The 20,726-nt window shown below is 45.6% G+C and overlaps 1 protein-coding gene across 4 annotated transcripts in view; it reads left to right on the forward strand.

Moving 5' to 3' along the window:
* MTM1 (myotubularin 1) overlaps positions 1–20,349 on the forward strand; it is a 96,516-nt gene extending 76,167 nt beyond the window's left edge. For 3 of the 4 annotated variants that reach the window (XM_025460760.2, XM_049107428.1, XM_035711963.2), the window contains 5 exons: positions 4,371–4,577; positions 5,968–6,060; positions 6,655–6,768; positions 11,763–11,939; positions 18,618–20,349. In XM_025460760.2, the coding sequence (XP_025316545.1) occupies positions 4,371–4,577; positions 5,968–6,060; positions 6,655–6,768; positions 11,763–11,939; positions 18,618–18,785 (759 nt within the window). In that variant the 3' untranslated portion in view covers positions 18,786–20,349. The remainder of the gene's footprint in view (positions 1–4,370; positions 4,578–5,967; positions 6,061–6,654; positions 6,769–11,762; positions 11,940–18,617) is intronic. The other variant, XM_025460762.2, reaches the window with a different exon arrangement.
* The last annotated feature ends 377 nt before the right edge of the window (positions 20,350–20,726 follow it).

Raw genomic sequence — 20,726 nt, forward strand, 5'->3', positions numbered from 1 at the left:
GGATCGAGTCCCACATCAGGCTCCCCACAGGCAGCCTGCTTCTCCCTCTGCCTATGTCTCTGCCTCTCTCTCTGGGTCTCTCATAAATAAATAAATAACATCTTAAAAAAAGAAGTTTATTAATAACTTAATGACACATCAATATTGGTTCACAGATTGTGACAAATGTACCGTAGTATTATAGGATGTCAGTGATAGGGGAGACTGGGTCGAGTAAATGCAAACTTTCTTTTTTTTTTTAATTTTTTATTTATTTATGATAGTCACAGAGAGAGAGAGGGAGAGAGGCAGAGACACAGGCAGAGGGAGAAGCAGGCTCCATGCACCGGGAGCCCGATGTGGGATTCGATCCTGGGTCTCCAGGATCACGCCCTGGGCCAAAGGCAGGCGCCAAACCACTGCGCCACCCAGGGATCCCAAATGCAAACTTTCTGTAGTACCTTTATAACTTTTCTATAAAACTATTCTGAAAGAAAACATTTATTTTTAGAGAATATTGCACTCTCATATGCAAAGCATTGCGCTAGACCCTATGGATGGAAAAAGGGAAGAGACATACTTCCTGCCATTAGGGAGGTCCATATGGTTGAAGAGGTGGCATGCATGTGTAACAAGAAAGCTAGTACTCCCTGGTGCAGTGTGTAAAGTGCCAGCAAGCCTTCATAGCAAAGGCAGTGGAAAGAACAGGCCCTTTGGGATTTGGTGGGGCTTAAAAGTAGAAGGGACAAAGGGACCCATTCTAGAAAGAGGCGGTCTGGACAAAAGCCCAGGAACAGACCTGGGTGGGGCCTAATTGGGAAAAGTAGACTCTTACTCTGAGCTAGCTAGAATAGGGACTGGTCAGAAGCAGATCTTCTTCAGTGGCTCAGGTATCTGAGGAAGTCAGGAGTCAAGGCTGCTAAGAGGTGCATGGAAGTTAGAACCTACGGAATATGGAAAATTCTATAAAGGGCCCCTGTACATTTTTATAGTTTTGTCCAAAGAGAGGGGATAGGAAAGAAATGAAAGAAACTGTCAGTGTTCTCTAAGGAGACCAGCTGTAACTGGGGAGCCCAGATCAACGCTTGCAGTGACCTCTGACTCAGGGCTTCTCAGGCATAAGTCTCATCATGCTAGAAGACAAGGGAACAGAGATACAGGTAGCCTTGAGCCGGACCTTGAAGAGCAAGCGGGTGGGAATGGAGGGGGGCTCATTTGGACCGTGTTCCTTCTGGAAGCTCTAGGGGAGAATCTGTTCCTTGCCTCTTCTAGCTTCATGTGGCTGCTGGCATTCCCTGGCTGTGGCCAAATCGCTTCAACCTCTGCTCCCATGATCCCATTGCCTTCTCTCTGTGAAATCTCCCTCTGCTCCTTCTTATCAGGAAACAAGGGGTATAATTCAGGGCCCACCTGCATATAGTCCAGGATGATCTCCCCATCTCAGAGTCATTATCTTGATAATCACATCTGCAAAGTCTCTGTTACCATCCAAGGCAGTGTTTGCAGATTTCCAGGAGCTAGGACCTGGACATCATTGGTTGACCCATCCTGCAGCCTCCCACACTATCCTGCAGCCCCAGGACTGCTGAGAGACACATGGCATGGCCACCACTAACCTGCATCCAGACAAAATGGTCCCGCTGCTCTGTACAAAACAGGTCAAGCTGCGCAAGCGAGGAGACCACCACCAGCCTGGCGTATGTCCCATAGCCACATTCCAGTCCGTCAGCAGAGCCCCAACAGGGTGTATTGTCTCTGTGGTTTCTGGAGCTTACATGTTCTCTCTGTCCTTTCCAGTGCTCTTGCCCTATAGCCCTTCCTCTTTGAAAGTGACATGTTCTTTTGTGTCTCTTAGAAGGCAGCTAGCTGACAGCTAGCCTTCATGGAACCCATGCTTGATGTCATCACTTGATGGGGACTCTTTGTCTTAGGCCAAGACAGGCTATTAGTGGGGATCCCATTTCTCTCCTCACTTTAGAGAGAAAGGAACCACAGTTCTGCGATTGGCTAGGTATGTGCCATGTCAAAAGTGGTGGAAGGAAGTTTCAAACCCAGGCCTCAGGCCGTTGAGCCAGCACGCCACACACTGCCTCCCCATCAGTCCCAGGTCCATCTGGTGATTTAAGAGTTTCCAGTGATGGTTTTTGAAAAATCTGATTTTTGTTTCATTAGATAACTAGCAGCGTTCCCGTCAAGATGCGATGGTGGGAATTTGTACTTTATTGGAAAACATGTGATATTTTTAAAGTTAACAGGCTCTCTGTAAAAGTGTGCCAGAAGCTCAGCTTCCTTAAGTTGAATTCAAGCGATCTGCTATATTACCGTTGCTTCTCAACAGCCCTTCCTGCAGAAGTGCCTCAAGTTAAAATTGTAAACAGGATTTTGAGGAGATACTTAAAATGCTTGAAGAAATAAAGCTGCTGTAGTCATTTTAAAAGCGATTACTTTTGTACGAGTAATTGATGTGCCATCAGGTCCCCTAACCTGTCCTCAGCACAACTTTGTCCACTTATCTTTAGTAACTGTTTCTGTCAAAATAAGGAAAGTACAGATCTTCAGTAGCTCCTGGCTGGCTCAGTTGGTGGAGTATGGGACTCTCGATAGCAGGATCATGAGTTCAAGCCCCACATTAGGTGTAGACTTCCTTAAACAAGTAAATAAATAAAGTCTTAAAAAATCACAAAAGTATGGGTCTTTAAAGTTCTGTATAGCAGATCTTTCACTTAGTCTGACTTTTCCTTGAATCAGTTAAAACGACCACACTGCCTGACTGTTGCACAGCCGTTGGGATGTTGGGAGATCCAAAAATGGCATCATGTATGTGAATAGCTGATGAGCACCTGAAAAGATGGAGCTCTCGTACTCTACTGACAGCCACAGTGTGAAATGGTCCGAAACAACTCAGCAGTTTCTCAAAAAGTTAAATCAACGTACATTTACTATATAACCCAACCATTTCACTCTTCGGTATTTACCCAAGAGAGATGAAAACTGAAGTCCCCACACATAGATCTGTGGGTGCCAGAGTTCACAGCAGCATCACTCGCAGTAACCCAATGCTAGAAACAACCAACCGTCTATCAGCCCATGGGCGGACAAAGAAAATATGATCTGTCTGTACAACGGGAGACATTTGGGCCTTAAAAAGGAAGGATGATGTGGGCTGCAACACTGATGCACCTTAAACTATGACACTAAGTGAAAGAAGTCAGACATAACAGATCACCTATCATATGATTGCATTTAAGATGAAATTTCGAGTCCATGAAGAACTACAGAGATAGGAAGCAAATTGCTGGTAGCTGGGGGCTGAGGGAGGAGCAGAGATTGAGCTCAGATCGCACGAGACTTTTTGTGAGTGGTGGAAGCATTCTATGACTGGATTGTGATGATGATTGCGCCACCATATACGTTTACATGGTCTTCTCAAACTGCACCGTCATGATGGGTACATTCTGTGATTTGTAAAGGACAACTCCATAAGTACCCAAATCCTCCAAAAATGACATCATGACAGTAACTCTTTGTATACATAAGTTTAGTAGTACTTTTAAGTCTCAAACATTCACTAGAAGGCCATCACTTTATCTTTACGTAAGTATTCTACTTACGAGCCATCGAACAGTTCATATTTTGTCAACTTATAACAAAGGTGATTTCCATTGTATCGGGCCCTTAAGGTCTAGGCTGGACCTGTTGGGCCAGCGATTTTTCTAAAATGATCACTGCTATGGGTTGAATTGTGCTGTCCCCCCAAAATCTTTCATGTCTTGAAGTCCTGAGCCCCCAGTGTGACCTTTTAGAATCAGGGTCATTGCAGATGTGAGCAGTTAAGACGAGGTCATACTGGAGTAGGGTGGGCCCCTAATGCAGTAAGACTGGTGTCCTTATGCAGAGAAGAAATTTGGACACAGAGACACATGCCCAGGGAGAAGGCCATGTGAAGACTGGAATTTTGCTGCCACGGGCCAAGAAACTACCAGAAGTTATGAGAAGGCCTGGAACAGGTCCTTCCCTAGAGCCTTCAGAGGGTGCCTGGTCCTGCCCACTTTGGTCTTAGACTCGTAGCAAGATCATACGTTCCTGTCATTTAAGCCACAGTCTGTGCAACTTGGCTAGGACAGCCCTTAGTATGCTAATGTAATCACATACGCGAAAATAAACTTGAAATGCAATGTGGTTTTTTGTGCATTGGGCTGTTTTTTGTTTGATTTTTTTAAATACCCTAGTCACAGGTCCAGCAGCTCCTGGTATTTCCTTCACAGAAATCTTTCTATTCCAGACAGTAGCAGTATTTGAAAACGGGACTTTTTCTAGGGTCAAAAACTATCATTTCAAATTTCAGCAGTACCTCACAGCTACCTACCAACTCGCCTGTTCTTCTTTGGCAGCTTGTTTTGACGGGAGCCATTCAAGTAGCAGACAGAGTTTCTTCAGGGAAGAGCTCAGTGCTCGTGCACTGCAGCGATGGATGGGACAGGACTGCCCAGCTGACGTCCTTGGCCATGCTGATGCTCGACAGCTTCTATCGGAGCATCGAGGGCTTTGAAATATTGGTACAAAAGGAATGGATAAGTTTTGGACATAAGTTTGCATCTGTAAGTAAACAATAAACCTGATTTTTGAAATGTCACATCACTGCCGTTCGAGATTTAAAAGCTAGTTGTTAAACCATGTATTTGCTTTTGAAAAGGAAATCTGAGGAGTCAAATGAAAAGTACACGTTTGAAGATGTCCGACTCCTTGGGGTCAAGTTGTCATAGGATACATGTTTATACATCTGCACTATTTACAGTTTGACTTGAGGGTAATGTCAGGAACCTGCATAGAAATGTTGAAATTGTTTGAAAGGAGGAGGATAGGATGACCATTCTTTCCCAGCTATTATTATAGCCATTAGAGCCAAATACATTTTGCAGAGATGCTAGACTTTTAGTCGAGGCTATTATTATTATTATTATTATTATTATTATTATTATTATTCTCTGATAGCATTTTGAAAATTGAGAGAACCTATTAAAATTCCTATTTCCAGGTCTATCTCCAGATACCATTTGAAAACACCTTTTTTAAAAAAAAAAAAATATTTGAGAGGGAGAAAGAATGCATGCGAGCTCGAGCAAGGGGAGGGGCAAAGAGGGAGCATCTCCAGCAGACTCCCTGCTGAGCATGGAGTTAGGGCTTTATCCCAGGACCCTGAGCTCACAACCTGAGCCGAAATCAAGAGGCGGACGCTTAACCAACTGTGCCACCTGGGCGCCCCTGAAAAAGCCTTTTAACAAGCTCCCTCAGATGATTCTTCTCCACATTTTCTAAGTAGTGTGAATAACATTTGCAAGTGGAAAGAATCATTCTAAATAAGAAGAAATGGTGAGGTTTTTGTCTTGTTTGAAGAAATAACTTCACTTCTTAATAATCACACCCTTTTGAACATGGTTTTGAGGCTTCGAACTTGAGGTTGATACCTTATAGCTGCTAACCTACCTGCAGGATGAGCTGGCCCTGTCCACCTGCAGCTGATGATAGAAATGGTTGTGACACATGTGATGATGCTTTGCCCCTCAGCATGGGTCCATTACAGATGTTTATAGACTTTATTTCCATTTTTTCTTTCCTTTTTTTAAAAAAGATTTTATGCATTTATTCATGAGAGACACACAGAGAGAGAGGCAGAGACACAGGCAGAGGGAGAATCAGGCTTCCCGCAAGGAGCCCAATGCAGGACCTGATCCCAAGACCCCAGGATCATGTCCTGAGCCAAAGGCAGACGCTCAACTGCTGAGCCACCCAGGCGCCCCTGATTTCCATTATTTCAAAACTTTAACATTTCTGTATTGCCACAGAAAAAACATATACTGTTTACTGTCTGAGAAACTTGGCATTTGGAAAGCAGATTGCTGAGTTGTATTGTCACATTGTGTGGGTTATATGCTTTCTTGGTTTTGTACCCATCAATGAAAACAAATCGTCTTCACCCATTCATTTCAGAGAATAGGTCATGGTGATAAAAACCACGCCGACGCTGACCGGTCTCCTATTTTTCTCCAGTTTATTGATTGTGTATGGCAAATGTCAAAACAGGTAAGAGTATATATATGGAATAAAAATACACTTGACTTCACATTTAAGTGTTTTGATCAAATGTCCAGGATTTGCCTTTGCCTCACAGTAATCCAGGGCAGAGCTAGAGATGAAACGCATCTGGCCATATGTAAATAATTGTTGAAGCCAAGTAATGGGTACATGGGCTTTACTGTTTTATTCTCATTACTGTTTATGTCTGAGATTTCCCATAATGTTTTAAAAAATCAGTATCTAACTGCATTCTCTTCCCTAATGGAATCGACAGTCCCAAGGCATCTTTTCCAGTCCTTCCATCTGGCATGTGTACATAGGACACGGTAAATAGGGAAGATGCCTTGTACGCCCTGTATGCTCAGGAGTACCCAGAAAATCAGTTTGCTTTTCATCTTTGGCCCTTTAATTGATGTTCTTTTAAACTCCTCAGTCCTGTGCAAAGCACCAAAACATGAGCTGTGGGAGGTGTGCCGATGGCAGCCTCTGCTGGCCTTCCTGGAAGGCGACAATGTTGCATTACTTGGGTACCTCCTTTCAGTCCTATAGAAGATCCATCCCAAGTTTTCATGCTTTGTTGCCTTATTTGTTTTTGTCTAGTTCCCTACAGCTTTTGAATTCAATGAACGATTTTTGATTACAATTTTGGATCATCTGTATAGTTGCCGGTTTGGTACCTTCTTGTACAACTGTGAATCTGCTCGGGAAAAACAGGTGAGTGGAAATGCTCATCTTTTTAGTTAAATGTGTCTAGTCTGCCATGAAATAAAAAGACTTTTGATAGCTTTGTTTGTGGGATATGCAGAGTTTCTCATTTTTCAACACTGAGCCTGGATGTTTTCACCCCAGCCAGGGTTTGTTGAGTGTCTGGTATTTACTGCAGGGGTAAGACATTGATTTTGCCTTCAGAGAGTAGGAATGACTTTAAAGGTATGCAAGGTCTTCCTCCCCAAACACCATAAAAACGTCAGGAAAGGGCATTGTTTTAATTTTTTTAATAATAAATTTATTTTTTATTGGTGTTCAATTTGCCAACATATAGAATAACACCCAGTGCTCATCCCGTCAAGTGCCCCCCTCAGTGCCCGTCACCCATTCACCCCCACCCCCGCCCTCCTCCCCTTCCACCACTCCTAGTTCGTTTCCCAGAGTTAGGAGTCTTTATGTTCTGTCTCCCTTTCTGATATTTCCCATCCATTTCTTCTCCCTTCCCTTCTATTACCTTTCACTATTATTTATATTCCCCAAATGAATGAGAACATATAATGTTTGCCCTTCTCCGATTGACTTATTTCACTCAGCATAATACTCTCCAGTTCCATCCACGACAAAGCAAATGGTGGGTATTTGTCATTTCTAATGGCTGAGTAATATTACATTGTATACATAGACCACATCTTCTTTATCCATTCATCTTTTGATGGGCACCGAGGCTCCTTCCACAGTTTGGCTATTGTGGACATTGCTGCTATGAACGTCAGGGTGCAGGTGTCCCGGCATTTCATTGCATCTGCATCTTTGGGGTAAATCCCCAGCAGTGCAATTGCTGGGTCATAGGGCAGGTCTGTTTTTAACTCTTTGAGGAACCTGCACACAGTTTTCCAGAGTGGCTGCACCAGTTCACATTCCCACCAACAGTGCAAGAGGGTTCCCTTTTCCCGCATCCTCTCCAACATTTGTGGTTTCCTGCCTTGTTAATTTTCCCCATTCTCACTGGTGTGAGGTGGTATCTCCTTGTGGTTTTGATTTGTATTTCCCTGATGGCAAGTGATGCAGAGCATTTTCTCATGTGCATGTTGGCCATGTCTATATCTTCCTCTGTGAGATTTATGTTCATGTCTTTTGCCCATTTCATGATTGGATTGTTTGTTTCTTGGACATCCACATGCAGAAGAATGAAACTAGACCACTCTCTTGCACCATACACAAAGATAAACTCAAAATGGATGAAAGATCTAAATGTGAGACAAGATTCCATCAAAATCCTAGAGGAGAACACAGGCAACAACACCCTTTTTGAACTTGGCCATAGTAACTTCTTGCAAGATACATCCACGAAGGCAAAAGAAACAAAAGCAAAAATGAACTATTGGGACTTCATCAAGATAAGAAGCTTTTGCACAGCAAAGGATACACTCAACAAAACTAAAAGACAACCTACAGAATGGGAGAAGATATTTACAAATGACATATCAGATAAAGGACTAGTTTCCAAGATCTATAAAGAACTTATTAAACTCAACACCAAGGGCATTGTTTTAAATTCATAAACCTGTGAGAACAGGGAAGATGAGAAAGAAAATGTAGCAACCAAAGTTTGGGAGCCAGAAATAGCAGTTAGCTTCCCCAGCTCCCCTCCCCTCTTGCTCTGGACCTGAGGATTCTGACACAGGTTTCTTCTCAAGAGAGCATGAGAGTGGGGTTCAGGTGACAGGAGCTGGCTGTGAGGGCCCCAGCTCACTCTCCCTAATGACTCCCAGCATTCTGGCAGCAGGTCCTTATGTTCTGGGTGGGAGCACAGGAGAACCTTCTCAGTTGGCGAGGGTGAGGGGAGAAGGTGGAGCCCTCACACATTGCTGGCAGGGATGTAAAGTGGTGCAGCTGCCTTGGAAAACCATCTGGTGGTTCCTCAAAAAGCTAAGAGTTGTCCTGTGACCTAGCAATTCCACTCCTAGGCACATACTGAAGGGAAATGAAAACAGAAGTTGAAACAAAAACTCATACATAGGTGTTCAAAGAGTTAAAAGGGGGAGCAATAGCCCCGGGTCTGTCGGCTGATGACAGGATGAACAGAATGCAGCCTAGGCGTATGCTGGACTCTTCTTTAGCCATGAAAAGGAAGGAAGGTGTGGTCCATGCTACAACATGGACAGACCTCAAAAACATGCTAATGGGGGAGCTGAACATGAGAAGGTACAGATGGCATGATTCCATTTATAAGAAATGTCCAGAATAACAAGTCCATCAGGGCAGAAAGCAGATGAGTATGTGCTAGGGGCAGGAGGGAGGGGAGAATGCGCAATGCCTGCTTAATGGGTCCGAAGCTTCCATTTGGGGTGATGAAGACCTCTCAGAACTTGATAGAAGTGGTAGTTAGACAACTTTGTGAATGTATTAAAAGCCACTGAACTGTAGACTTTAAAATGGTAAATTTATAGTACGTGGACTCCACCTCAATGAAAAAAATCACCCCTGGGGAAACTGACCAGCCCAGGAGGAAGGACCTAAAGATACCAACACCTAGGGTTGCACACAGTGAGGCTCACATTGACAAGTGTCATGATCCCAGAGCTTCCAGTCAGCTCTTCAGTGCTCTATTCTCAAATGATAGCAGAGAACCAGCCAGGAGGGAGGAAAGCAGCTTGGAAGAAATGGTTACCAGGTAGGGAGAGGAGCGACATAGACAGGCAGCTATCATTTAATATCCCTAGAAAGATGATAAAATGCTGGCACCAAGAAATAACAACAGGATATTGTTTCGAAAGAACATGCAGAGATCAGAAAACAACTTGAAATGAAAAATGTGATATCAAAAGAGGTTAAAACTCAGAAGAAGTGTTGAAAGACAAGTGGAAATCCCCCAGAAAGTCCAGCATTAGAGACAGAGGTAACAAGATGGAAACAAGATCAGCAACCTAGAAGTCCAGTCCTGGAAGTCCAAAATAGGGCTTCTTGAAAGAGAAAACAGGGAGACCATAGAACAGGAAATCACCAAAACAATCTGAGACTGTTTCCCAGAATTGAAATACGTAAGTTTCCACATCAAAAGGCCTGCCAAGTGCCCGAGCATGGTGGGCGAAAATAGGCCCATACCAAGGCCCATCTTTGGGAAGCTTCAAAACACCGAGGACAAAGAAAAGATCCTTAAGACCCTTCAAGCTTCCAGAGAGAAAAGGAAGGAGTCATTTGCAAAGAAACAGATCAAGAAGACAAAATCCTTCAATAGCAGTATTGGAAGCTGGAAGTCAATGGAACGTTGCCATCAGAATTTTAAAGGAAAATGGTTTCAACCTAGAATTCTCTAGCCACCAAACTCTCAACCAGATATTTGGGGAGACCAAAGATATTCTCATACATGCATGGCATCAAGAGTTCTGTCCCATGCCAAGCCCTTTCTCTGGAAGCTGCTGGAGGGTTGGCTACGTGCAAACAAGAAAGAGGACTGCGGAACTCAGGAAGCAGGAGCCCCAGCTCTGAGAGAGGCAACAAGGGATGCTCCGGGTGCAACAGAAAGGAAATCCTAGATGTGAGCCGGGTTCAGCTCAGGAGCAACCCACATGGCTTGCTCTCCTCCGAGGATGAAACTGGGAGCTCCGGAGGTGCTGAGTGTCTTGTCAAAGTTTTGAGACGTTGGTGGAAGAACTGGGAGTTGAAATAATAAGTACCAAGAGAAGTCAGCAAACAGAAGAGATAGTTGTTAAATCCAGGAAAGACGACAAAAATCATGCAGGAGAAGAAATCACAGAAAGTGACTGCGTAGCCTGAGAGTAGCTTTTGCTTCATCGTAGGGATCAAAACACTAAAGATCTGACTCATGAATGCTGTGCTTCGTGCCGGGAGTCCGAGGTAGTACAGAGCGAGTGATGCCTATAGCTGAAGAGCCCCCAAGCATCAGGGAAAGCATATTATTTAGAGATGTGGAGGTTAAGTACCAGATAATAAAATAAATCAGTTTAAAAAATCAAACACAGTTGCTTGTGGGGAGGTGAGAGAGCTCTTTTTTTCATGACAAACCTGGTCAGGCTATTTGATGTTTTACACTATGGGCATGTATAAAAATAAAAACAAGCATGCAAATGAACACAACACAGTATAGCTCGTGGCATCAGAAAGGTAGAAATTAATGAAGTTTGAGGTGAATTCCAAGGAAGGCAAATTTATGCTGCCATTTTTCTTGTTCACATTACTGAAATATGCATGTTAAAGACATTTCTTCAGTCGCTTGTGTCAAGCTGTTCTTTTTAGCTTCCAGTTTTAGCTTATTGGTCCTTCCTTATTGAAGTCATTACTGGAAGAGTCTCAAATTCTGCCTTTGGTAATTTTAATAATTGTGCCTTTTATTTCCCAAGCTTGGGGTTTTTTTTCCCAGTGTACGCTCGAAATGGGTAAAAATCTATAAAAAAAAAAAAAAAAAGACATTGTGAGCGTGTGTTTGAGATGGTGGACACCAAAGGACAAAGTAAAGATTCAGTGAAATCAGTTGTCCAGGTGTTTTCAAAGGTCTGGACGGTAGCATGATATAGATTGAACATCTGGCTGCTTGGTTAAAATGACTTTACCTCTAGATAGCTACTGTCAAGCAAGCAGAGGTTAAGATTTGACAGTTCTAACAAGCAGAAAAATGAAGAAGGCTGACCGGGTCTTATGATAATTTTTCTTTCTGCTGAATTTAAAAGAACATTCTGTCCATCTGTTCATAAATGTTTTACCTAGCCAGTAATAGTTGTCTTAGGTCAGTGAATTGCACTTAATGGTACAGCATCCTGTACCTCTGTCTTCTGGCAGAAATAGTAGCTCTCAAGCTAGACCATTATCTATGCAAATACCAGTAAGTGGCTGCTAAACACTCACTGGCCCATGAGGCTTTTTGAACTATTATGGGGATAATGTAAATGTGTGATTCAAGTTGAGGCTCAACTGTATTGCCACAGGCTGAAAATTGGTTTGTGTGTTTGTACTTAGGCTTTACTCTCTCTCTTTCTCTCCAGAAAGTGACGGAACGAACAGTATCTTTATGGTCACTGATAAACAGTAATAAGGACAAATTCAAAAATCCCTTCTATACTAAAGAAATCAATCGAGTTTTATATCCAGTTGCCAGTATGCGTCACTTGGAACTTTGGGTGAATTACTACATTAGATGGAACCCCAGGATCAAGCAACAAGTAAGTGAAGTGACCATGTTCAGTGGCAGCGATGTCTGTTGGTGACTTCTGGATTTAGACAATGTTACTTGGTAGTGGTTTTTTTTTTTTTTTAATAATATTATGAGGGGGAAGATGGACTAAGAAACTTACACTAGATTTCAAATGCGACTTTAATTAAAAATTGTTTTTGATTACAAACCCACTTATTTTGATTGGTGTTAAACTTATAGTCTTATAAATAATATACATACATACATACATACATATATATAATCATCTTTTTATCTTTTTACTAAAATGTAAACTGACTTGAAGCTCTGGAAAAAAAATTTTTTTGAGTTTTGATGGCCAGGGATTTCCTTCAATTAGTGGACGTTGTCATACATCATAATAAAATCCCTTCCAGTGAGTAGACTTAGATGACCCTTCAAGGAAACAAAACGTTTTCTTCTGTCTGCGTCAGGCATATGTACCAGATCAGCTAACATCAGTGTAGTGCCTTTCACTGAGAGTCCTGGCTTCTAAAATAAAGATGCTTGATCTGTCCGTGGACAGTGCATTCGGTGGGCCATTTATCAATGAGAAAGAGAAACGATGAATTTTGAAGCGAGAGACTCCACATTTTGTTGAAGACACACTCGGGCTTTCCATTCTCACCACATTCTCCCTCCAAAATCAGAAGAAAAATGCAGCCCATTTGTAAGGGCTCAGAAGTACCTCCAGTTTAAACATTCAGTATTTGTGATTGCCCTTTTGTGAAGGTTTGCACATTTTCCTGTGGTTTGGATGGTCGACTACCTGTTCTCACAGGCCAGTCTTGCGGAAGCACCAGCTTTAATCCCGCTGGAAATCGCAGGGCAGCAGCAGGGCCCGGGCGCTGCAGTCTGTCTCTTAGATTGTTTATCCCACTCAGGCAGCTGGCCGCACGCCAGGCTCTGCCCCCCTCTTCCCATTGGGGAATGCCCGCTTCAAGCTGGCACTCTCGTTTCAAGGTCTCTGCTGCTCGCATGAAAGGCTTCTGCGACTCAGTAATGGTGGAAATGTGTAATCTCTCGGCAAGTGACAGATTCCAGGGCTTGAGAACACTCACTTGTTTGGTTTGGGATTTGAGAAGCACAGTGAGGGAATTTATTTAGCGGTAGTTCCAGCACTTGGAATATCAAGTCAAGAGGAAATGGGAACTTTGCCAGGGCCCTAACTGCTGTTACAGGGGACATGTTCCTTTTCTAATTAAAAAATATCATATAGATGTGCACTGTCTCCTAGAAATTGAGCCTCTCCTGTGTTTGCCGTGCCCTTTCTGAAAAAAAAAATTAGTAATCAGAAAGTATCAACAATTTCTGTACAGATTCTCTAATCTCCCCTCGTCCATTTGTACCTGGAGAAATTCTGAAAACGCAAGGAATTTAGAGCAATTCATTTCTGAGCATATAAAGGTAAAAATTTTGTGACAAGTCAAGTAGGAAGAAACATCATTAGAATAACTTACTACCCTGTATCTACCCCTTTATTTTCATAGAGCTTAGCAAAATGGAACTGGGCCAGATAGGAACACACATTTTTTTGATAGAGGTTTCTATTTTGAGACAGTAATTGGTCTGTATTATGATCTGTGAAATTTACTCAAAAAAGAAAGTCACTTACCCTTTCTATATAGATTTTCTGAACGTGGAGGGTCCTACACATCTCTTTATGTTTCTTGAGGGGGAGGGGCATCGGGGGAAGGCACAGAGATTAGGAAGAGGTCATCTCTGGCCCCAGGAGCTCCCAGGCTGACGGGGGCGCCCAGGAACAGAAGCCGGCGATGATAGTGCTCGGGGAGAAATGTCACAATGGAAGTGTGAATTGAATGCATTACATTTCCTTGCAGAGCTCCTGTGGAACATTATTTCATACAGAAATAGATTTAAATCAGATCATGGAGGACTTTTTGAATTATAAAATGTAAACCTAAAGGAATATACTTAACTACTTAAAAGTGAAATTGTGGTTCAGTTGTGCGGCCCAGCTGGTATACAATTACCGGGTGCCGGTAGCAGTCACAGCACCGCAGTACACCAGCAGTGCTAAAAGATACAAAAACAGATAGAGCCCGTCCCTCTAATGAGCTCTAGCCTCGAAGAAGCCGGGGTTACTGTGCTTTTTCAAAGCGAGAACCACCAACCGTTGCCCCAGCACAGAAACTCAGCAGAGTTGATGGAAAGAGCAATGCTTGCATTTGAAGAGCTATCAGTCCGCCAACTTGGTACGTGCATGAACACGCGGGGATTGCTCATATCGGAAGCAGGAGTGGCCAGTGAGGCCTGTTAAGAGCCCCAGTGGGGCCTTGGGGAGCGCGCCCCCATCGCTGTTAACCAGGCCCGCGCCGGCAAGCTCACATCTTCGCACAGCCATCGCCAGAGGATGAGAACAGGGACAGTCAGCTGCGAACAGGCTGACCCGGTGGCGCTCGGGTCATCTCTGATGGGAACGCCAAAAGGAGTGAGACTCGAAAACCTGTGTGAGGGCCGAGATAGTTCCACAGCCAGCTCGTGGCCGGTCGGGTATGCTGTGCTGAGCTCCACGTCACGTCAGTCCCGAGCGAGCGGCCGGGCTGAAGTGCTTACAGCCACTTGACTTTAAACTTCATTTCCCGAGATTTTTGTCTCTGGGACGCTTTCCTGGTCTCCCCCGAAAGGTCTGTGTTTGTCTGTAGGCTCTTGCCTTCTGGATAGTTTGTGCCCATCGCTAGACTGAATTCTCTTTATTTCGAGTCCTCTTTCGTCTACACTCATGACTCTTCTAATTATACAGCCTTGTCACCTGCAAAAGTGGTTTTTGTACCTCTGGTTCCTTTTTCTTGTCTAAACGTACTTGCTAGCACGGTAACAGACTGATTCTAATAGACGTCTGCAGAAAGGGAAGTATTAAAAATAGCCACGGCAATTGTCGAGGAAGGCGAACGTCGAGGAAGAACTTGCCCTGCTCCTTGGGAGGGTCGAGCCCAGAAGCAGGTGGGGAGCCCTGGCAGGTGAGGCACAAGGGAGAGGACCGACCAGCGATCATGAACGGTCCCAGCACAGCAGATCGAAGTGGACATGTCGAAAATGGAGCTCCTGGTCCCCCAGAACCCGTTCCTGCTGCCGTCTTCCCCATTTTGGTTCTTGGCAACTCCACCCTAGTCACTGTGGCCAGAAACCAGGGAGCCCGCCTCCACTCCCTTCTTTCTTGCACCGCTTCTCCAGTCGGCAGAGCCTGCTGGACTCGGCCTTCAAAACCCGTATGACTCCAGACCCCTCATACCAGGACCCCCCTTGCCCCCCAGCTGCTGGCCCGATGCAGGCCGTGTGGTGCTGCCTAGACTTCTAGCTGGACTCCCCAGTTCCGCCTTTGCTTCCTTCTGGTCCGTGTCAACATGGTAGCCGGAGCAGTCCTTGTAAAGCACGTCCCAGATCCCGCCGCCCCTCCACTCAGAACCATCCTGGGAGCTGCTCACCTCGCCCAGCACCAAAGCCGAAGTCCATGCAGTGGCTTCCGAGGCCTGGCGTAGCGTCCCGCCAGTCCTGCCCCTCTTACCTCGCTTGGCTTTTCCATAGTGTTCCTCACCCTTGAACACCCGCTGTGACTCAGACTTGTGGTAGCCTTCATTTGTGTGTCTCCCTCTGCTGGAAGGAAAAAAAGCCATAAGAATGGGGACTTGGGCCTCCATCGTTCACTGAGGGATCCCAGGCGCCCAGAACAGTGTCTGTCCTCGGCTGAATACACAGAGAAAAATGGACAAAAGACATTACCAGGTGGCACGCAGCACCTCCTGGGTGTGACGTTCCTGTTCTAATGCCACCTGTGCCTTTCTGAGAAACCTCACATTCTGCAGTGACAGTAAAGAAACAGGGCTTTACTGGAAGAATGGGGTTAGGAGGAAGGAGGAGACCTCTCCCACGCCGTGGACCTGTGTAACCAGAGCCCTAATGGGAACACCAGTGTGTGCACCTGGCGGGCTCAGACAGTAGAGTGTGCAACTCTTGGCCTCAGGGTTGTGAGTCGGAGCCCTACGTTGGACGTAGAAATGACTTCAAAATAAAACCTGAAAAAGAAAAGGAAACCCCACCACTAGAAGCACGGGCACAGTCACATGTCTGTGGCATTTTACCTGGCCTCTGTCCACCACTCGTTGGCAGCCCGTGGCAGGTAGAATGGTCTCCCCCAAATGCTGTGTCTACTCCGAACCTGGAAACATGACCTTACTTGGGAAAAGGGTCTTTAGAGGTGTTACTAAGACCTGAGGATGCCATCCTCCTGGGTTTGGCGCGGGCCCTACATTGTGTGACAGGTGTCCTTCTAAGAAGAAACGGAGATTTGAACCACAGGTACGGGGTGACGGCCGTGTGGAAGCACAGGTGGGAGGGACGCAGCCCCGAGCCAGGGAACCTGGAGCCACCCGAAGCTGGAAGAGGCAAGGAAGGAGCCGCCCCTGGGACTTCCAGAGGGAGCCCGATTTCAGGCTCCAGCCCCAGGAGCTGTGAGAAAGTACATTTCTGTGGCCACCTTGTGTTCACTTGTCAGGGCAGCTCATCCGCAGTCTGGAACCCGGGGCTCCTGTGGCCTCCTCTGCTCCACGTCACGGACCCGGGCCAGGGTGCGGCCTGCTTGTCACCGCGCCGTTGTCACAGCGTCCATTGTTGGTGCTTCAGCCTAACGCAGTGGAAGTCGGGCTGGTTCCAGAAGCCACTAGCCCTGATGGAGTGCACTTCTCTAGGCTCTTGACCTTTTTCTTCATGTCCTCATATACTGCTCCAGCTTTCTAGGAGCTTGCCTTTGCTCACCTCAAAACACACCGGTGATGGAGTCTTCCGGAGGCCATCCTATCATGTATCTTGGCCTGAGGCGTGTGATCACAGTTGTGCACATCTGTGTAAAGGCTCACGGAGCCGAACATTTTCAGATTTTGTTTATTTATTCATGAGAGACACAGAGAGAGGCAGAGACACAGGGAGAGGGAGAAGCAGGCTCCCTGCAGGGAGCCCTGTGCGGGACTCGATCCCAGGACCCCGGGGTCACGCCCTGAGCCAAAGGCAGACGCTCAACCACTGAGCCACCCCAGGCGTCCCACGTCTTCATATTTGTATACATGCCAGCCTGTAACTTATACATCAGTGCAAAGGTTTAAAAAGTTCACCTGGGCAGCCCGGGTGGCTCAGCGGTTTAGTGCTGCCTTCAGCCCAGGGCCTGATCCTGGAGACCCGGGATCGAGTCCCATGTCAGGCTCCCTGCATGGGGCCTGCTTCTCCCTCTGCCTGTGTCTCTGCCCCTCTCTCTCTCTCTCTCTCTCTCTCTCTCTCTCGAATAAATAAAATCTTTTAAAAAAATAAAAAATAAAATAAAAAGTTCACCTGTTGCAGAGAATCGCTCTCCGCTCCAGCGTGACATCTAAGCTCTGTATGGCCCGAGACCCCTAGTCATCCACGAAGGACGTGGGCAGTATTGGCCAACCTTACTCTCACAGCAACCCCGGGAGGTCTGGGCCATTTTCTCCCCATTGGACTGGTAGGGAAACCGAGGCACCCGGCTTACGTCGTAGGGCAGGTGAGAGGCAGGCCCGCAATTCGCAGCGAGGCTGACGGGCTCTGGAGCTGCGCTCTCAGCTCCAAGCTCCTGTGAGCAATCGCACGTGCACAGGTGCTAGAGCAGGACAGGGCCAACCGAGACCCCTGAGACGCACCAGAGACCCACTGGATTGGGCAGAAAAAGGAAAAAATTGCCCTTGTGCTCCCAAGCGCTGCTGAGGATGCAGAGGCACAGGTGTCACTAGTGGGAGTATGAGGTCGTACCCGCCGCCTCAGAGGACAGTTGGGCAGCATGTGATAAAGCCGAAGAGACCCCACCCCCACCCCCTGGAAAGTGCTGTCCAGGAACATTCGCAGATGTGCGCGAGGAGGACCTGTGTCCAAGGACCAGGCAACGTGGCACGGGGAGCAGCGGGCATCACCGCTCACCTGTCACCGCGGGTGTGGGGACCTCACCTGTGCCGTACTCGTTCAGTGGCACTCCACGGGACTCGCACTCAGAAGCATGAGCCAGAAAGCTAGTTGATAGATGCAGAGGAGCACCAATGACGCCAACTTGCACAAGAACGAAACATGAGAGTGCATCTCATGTCTAGATACCCACGGATGGGAAAAGGAGCAGAAGTGTGCCCGGGAAAGAGGGCCACAAGCCACCTTGAGAAGAGCGGTTGCCCCTGGGGACCCAAGAGGGCAGGGGGCCTGGGGATGAGGGTGAGGGAGATAGGGATGCAGGAGACCGAAGGTGCGTCTGGGTTGGCAAGCCTTAAAAAAAATGATGGTGAGAGGGGACACCTGGGTGGCTCAGCAGTTGACCACCTGCCTTCGGCTCAGGGTGTGACCCCAGGATCCAGGATCAAGTCCTACATCAGGCTCCTCGGGGGGAGGCTGCTTCTCGCTCTGCCTGTGTGTCTGTCTCTCTCTCTCTGCGTCTCTCATGAGTAAATACATAAAATGTTTTTTAAAAAATGATGGTGAGGCCTGTGCCAGGCAGTGTGTACAAGGGCGTATTTCTTGGTGGCGAAGCGCCAGACGTGGTTTCACCCCCGGGGGCCTTAGTGCATCTTGGACATGTGTGCGGTCAGGGTCAGCAGCAGGGTTTGGTGGGCCGGTGGCCGTGGAGACAAGCCCTAATGCCATGTGCACTTCTTTCCAGCAGCCCAACCCAGTGGAGCAGCGGTACGTGGAGCTGTTGGCCTTGCGTGACGAATACATACAGCGGCTCGAGGAGCTGCAGCTCGCCAGCTCGGCCAAGCTGCCCGACCCCTCGACCTCACCGGCCGGGCCCTCGCAGATGATGCCGCACGTGCGCACACACTTCTGAGCCGGGGTCCCCGGGGCCAGCGAGGACCCCGAAGAAAGGAGAGAGCCCACCCTCACTTGGGGCCTCTGTACAGAGTAGATTAAAACCTTTGCCTCCGTGTAGAACTTGAACTAACGTAATCTTAAACTCTTGAATATGTGCCTTCTAGAAAACATATTACAAGAAAACTAGTGTCTACAGGGCAATCGGAAGAAAGGAGCCAAGGTGGGGTTTTGGAAAATCCTGACAGCTTTCCAGAACCGGTTCTGAAAGATACAATTGAAATTTAATTGAGCTCTTTCGAAATAGCTGTGTGTACAATATGTATTTTGTGGGCTTCATCGGAACGACACCGTTGGTAACTCAAGGGGGAAAAATGTGTTTGTGAACTGGATCTTCTTTAGGCTGCTTATAGTCGTTGCTTTGGATTATCGGAAACGAACCCAAATGTGAAAGATGTGATTGCCAAAACCAAATCGGGCTCATCTTCTGAGGCATCATCCAAAAGCAAGGTGTTTAAATAATTGCCAAACTATATATACCATCGTTAAGTGGTGACTTAAAGAGAAATGGCCGTGTAGATGAGTTTTTCATTATTTTGAAATTTTGGAAGACGACGTGTTTCCCCCTAATTTTCAAGAGGAGCATATTTTTATATTACACCGATGTGGCCCAGTCAGATATGATTTGATTTTTTTTTATTTAACTTTTTGCCAGTTCTGTTTTTCTGAGTTGTCCCACGAGCTTGCCTCAAATTCTGACCCATTTCCAGGTTGTGGGAAACCCCTTCTAGCACTGTTTGAGGATGTCGGGGGCATTATGCTGCTTAAAGTGAATGTTTTCGCAAACGTCTCTCTAGTCTGACCAGCTTATCTGCCAAAGTGTAGGGTTGACCATCTTGGACGCATGGGCTGTTGCTAGAGCATCATTCTTTGAAACAAAAGCCACAGATGTACATTTGTTGAGCATATTCTTGAAAGTATTGTATCTCAGTTGACACGGTGTTGGATGCCCCTCCCCCCAAGCGTGCATTAAACTGGTTCTACAAATTTTTACTTGAAGTGTACCCGGCAGTTTGCTTTTTCAGGTTTTTTGGGGTTTTTTGTTGTTGTTGTTGTAGACTATAGTAGTAATAATAATGAATGAAATTTCAAATGCAGTTCTATTTGATATCTGAACTAATTAAGTATATTTGTAAAAGTTAAGGCTACAGTTAAAACAATTAATGTTTTACAGTGAATTGTAAAGGACTATTTATAGCTAATATGGTTTTGTTTTCAATGAATTAAGAGAGATTAAATATATCTTTGTAAATTATTTTCTGTCATAGCTTAATTGGTCTACCAAATAAGACATCTCAAATACAGTAGTATCATGTATAAATTTTGTATGTATAAGAAATTTTATTAGACATTCTCTTGCTTTTTGTAAACGCTGTAAATATTTCATAAATTAACAAAGTGTCACTCCATAAAAAGAAAAAAGCTAATACTAATAGCTTAAAGGATTTTGTGAAATATCATGAAAAGGTTTTCATGACAATAATGACTAAAGACCTGCTGTAATAAATGTATTAACTAAAATAGCACTCTGTTTTCAGGCCTGTAACTGCGTGTGTCTGTGTGTCTTTTCCTGGCTCCTCTTCACATGTTCTTGGTCTTACTAGTGGCCTTGCAGGACTCTCCCAAAACTGCAACAATTTGGTGCATTTCAATGTATTAGCGGTGCTTTTTTTTAGGCCTCAACTGTCTTAATTTTTTTAATGTTTTATTTAAATTCCATTTGCCAACATATAGTATGACACCCAGTGCTCATCCCATCAAGTGCCCTCCTCAGTGCCCGTCACCCAGTCACCCCAGCCCCCCACCCTCATTCAGCTGTCTTTATTAAAGTCCAGAGAGCTTCCACAAAAGAGCCAGGTGTGCATAGACACAAGACTTCAGACTCTGGATGTGGAACACA

The sequence above is a fragment of the Canis lupus genome, chromosome X (genome assembly GCF_003254725.2).
Source record: "Canis lupus dingo isolate Sandy chromosome X, ASM325472v2, whole genome shotgun sequence".
In the NCBI taxonomy this organism is placed as follows: Eukaryota; Metazoa; Chordata; class Mammalia; order Carnivora; family Canidae; genus Canis; species Canis lupus.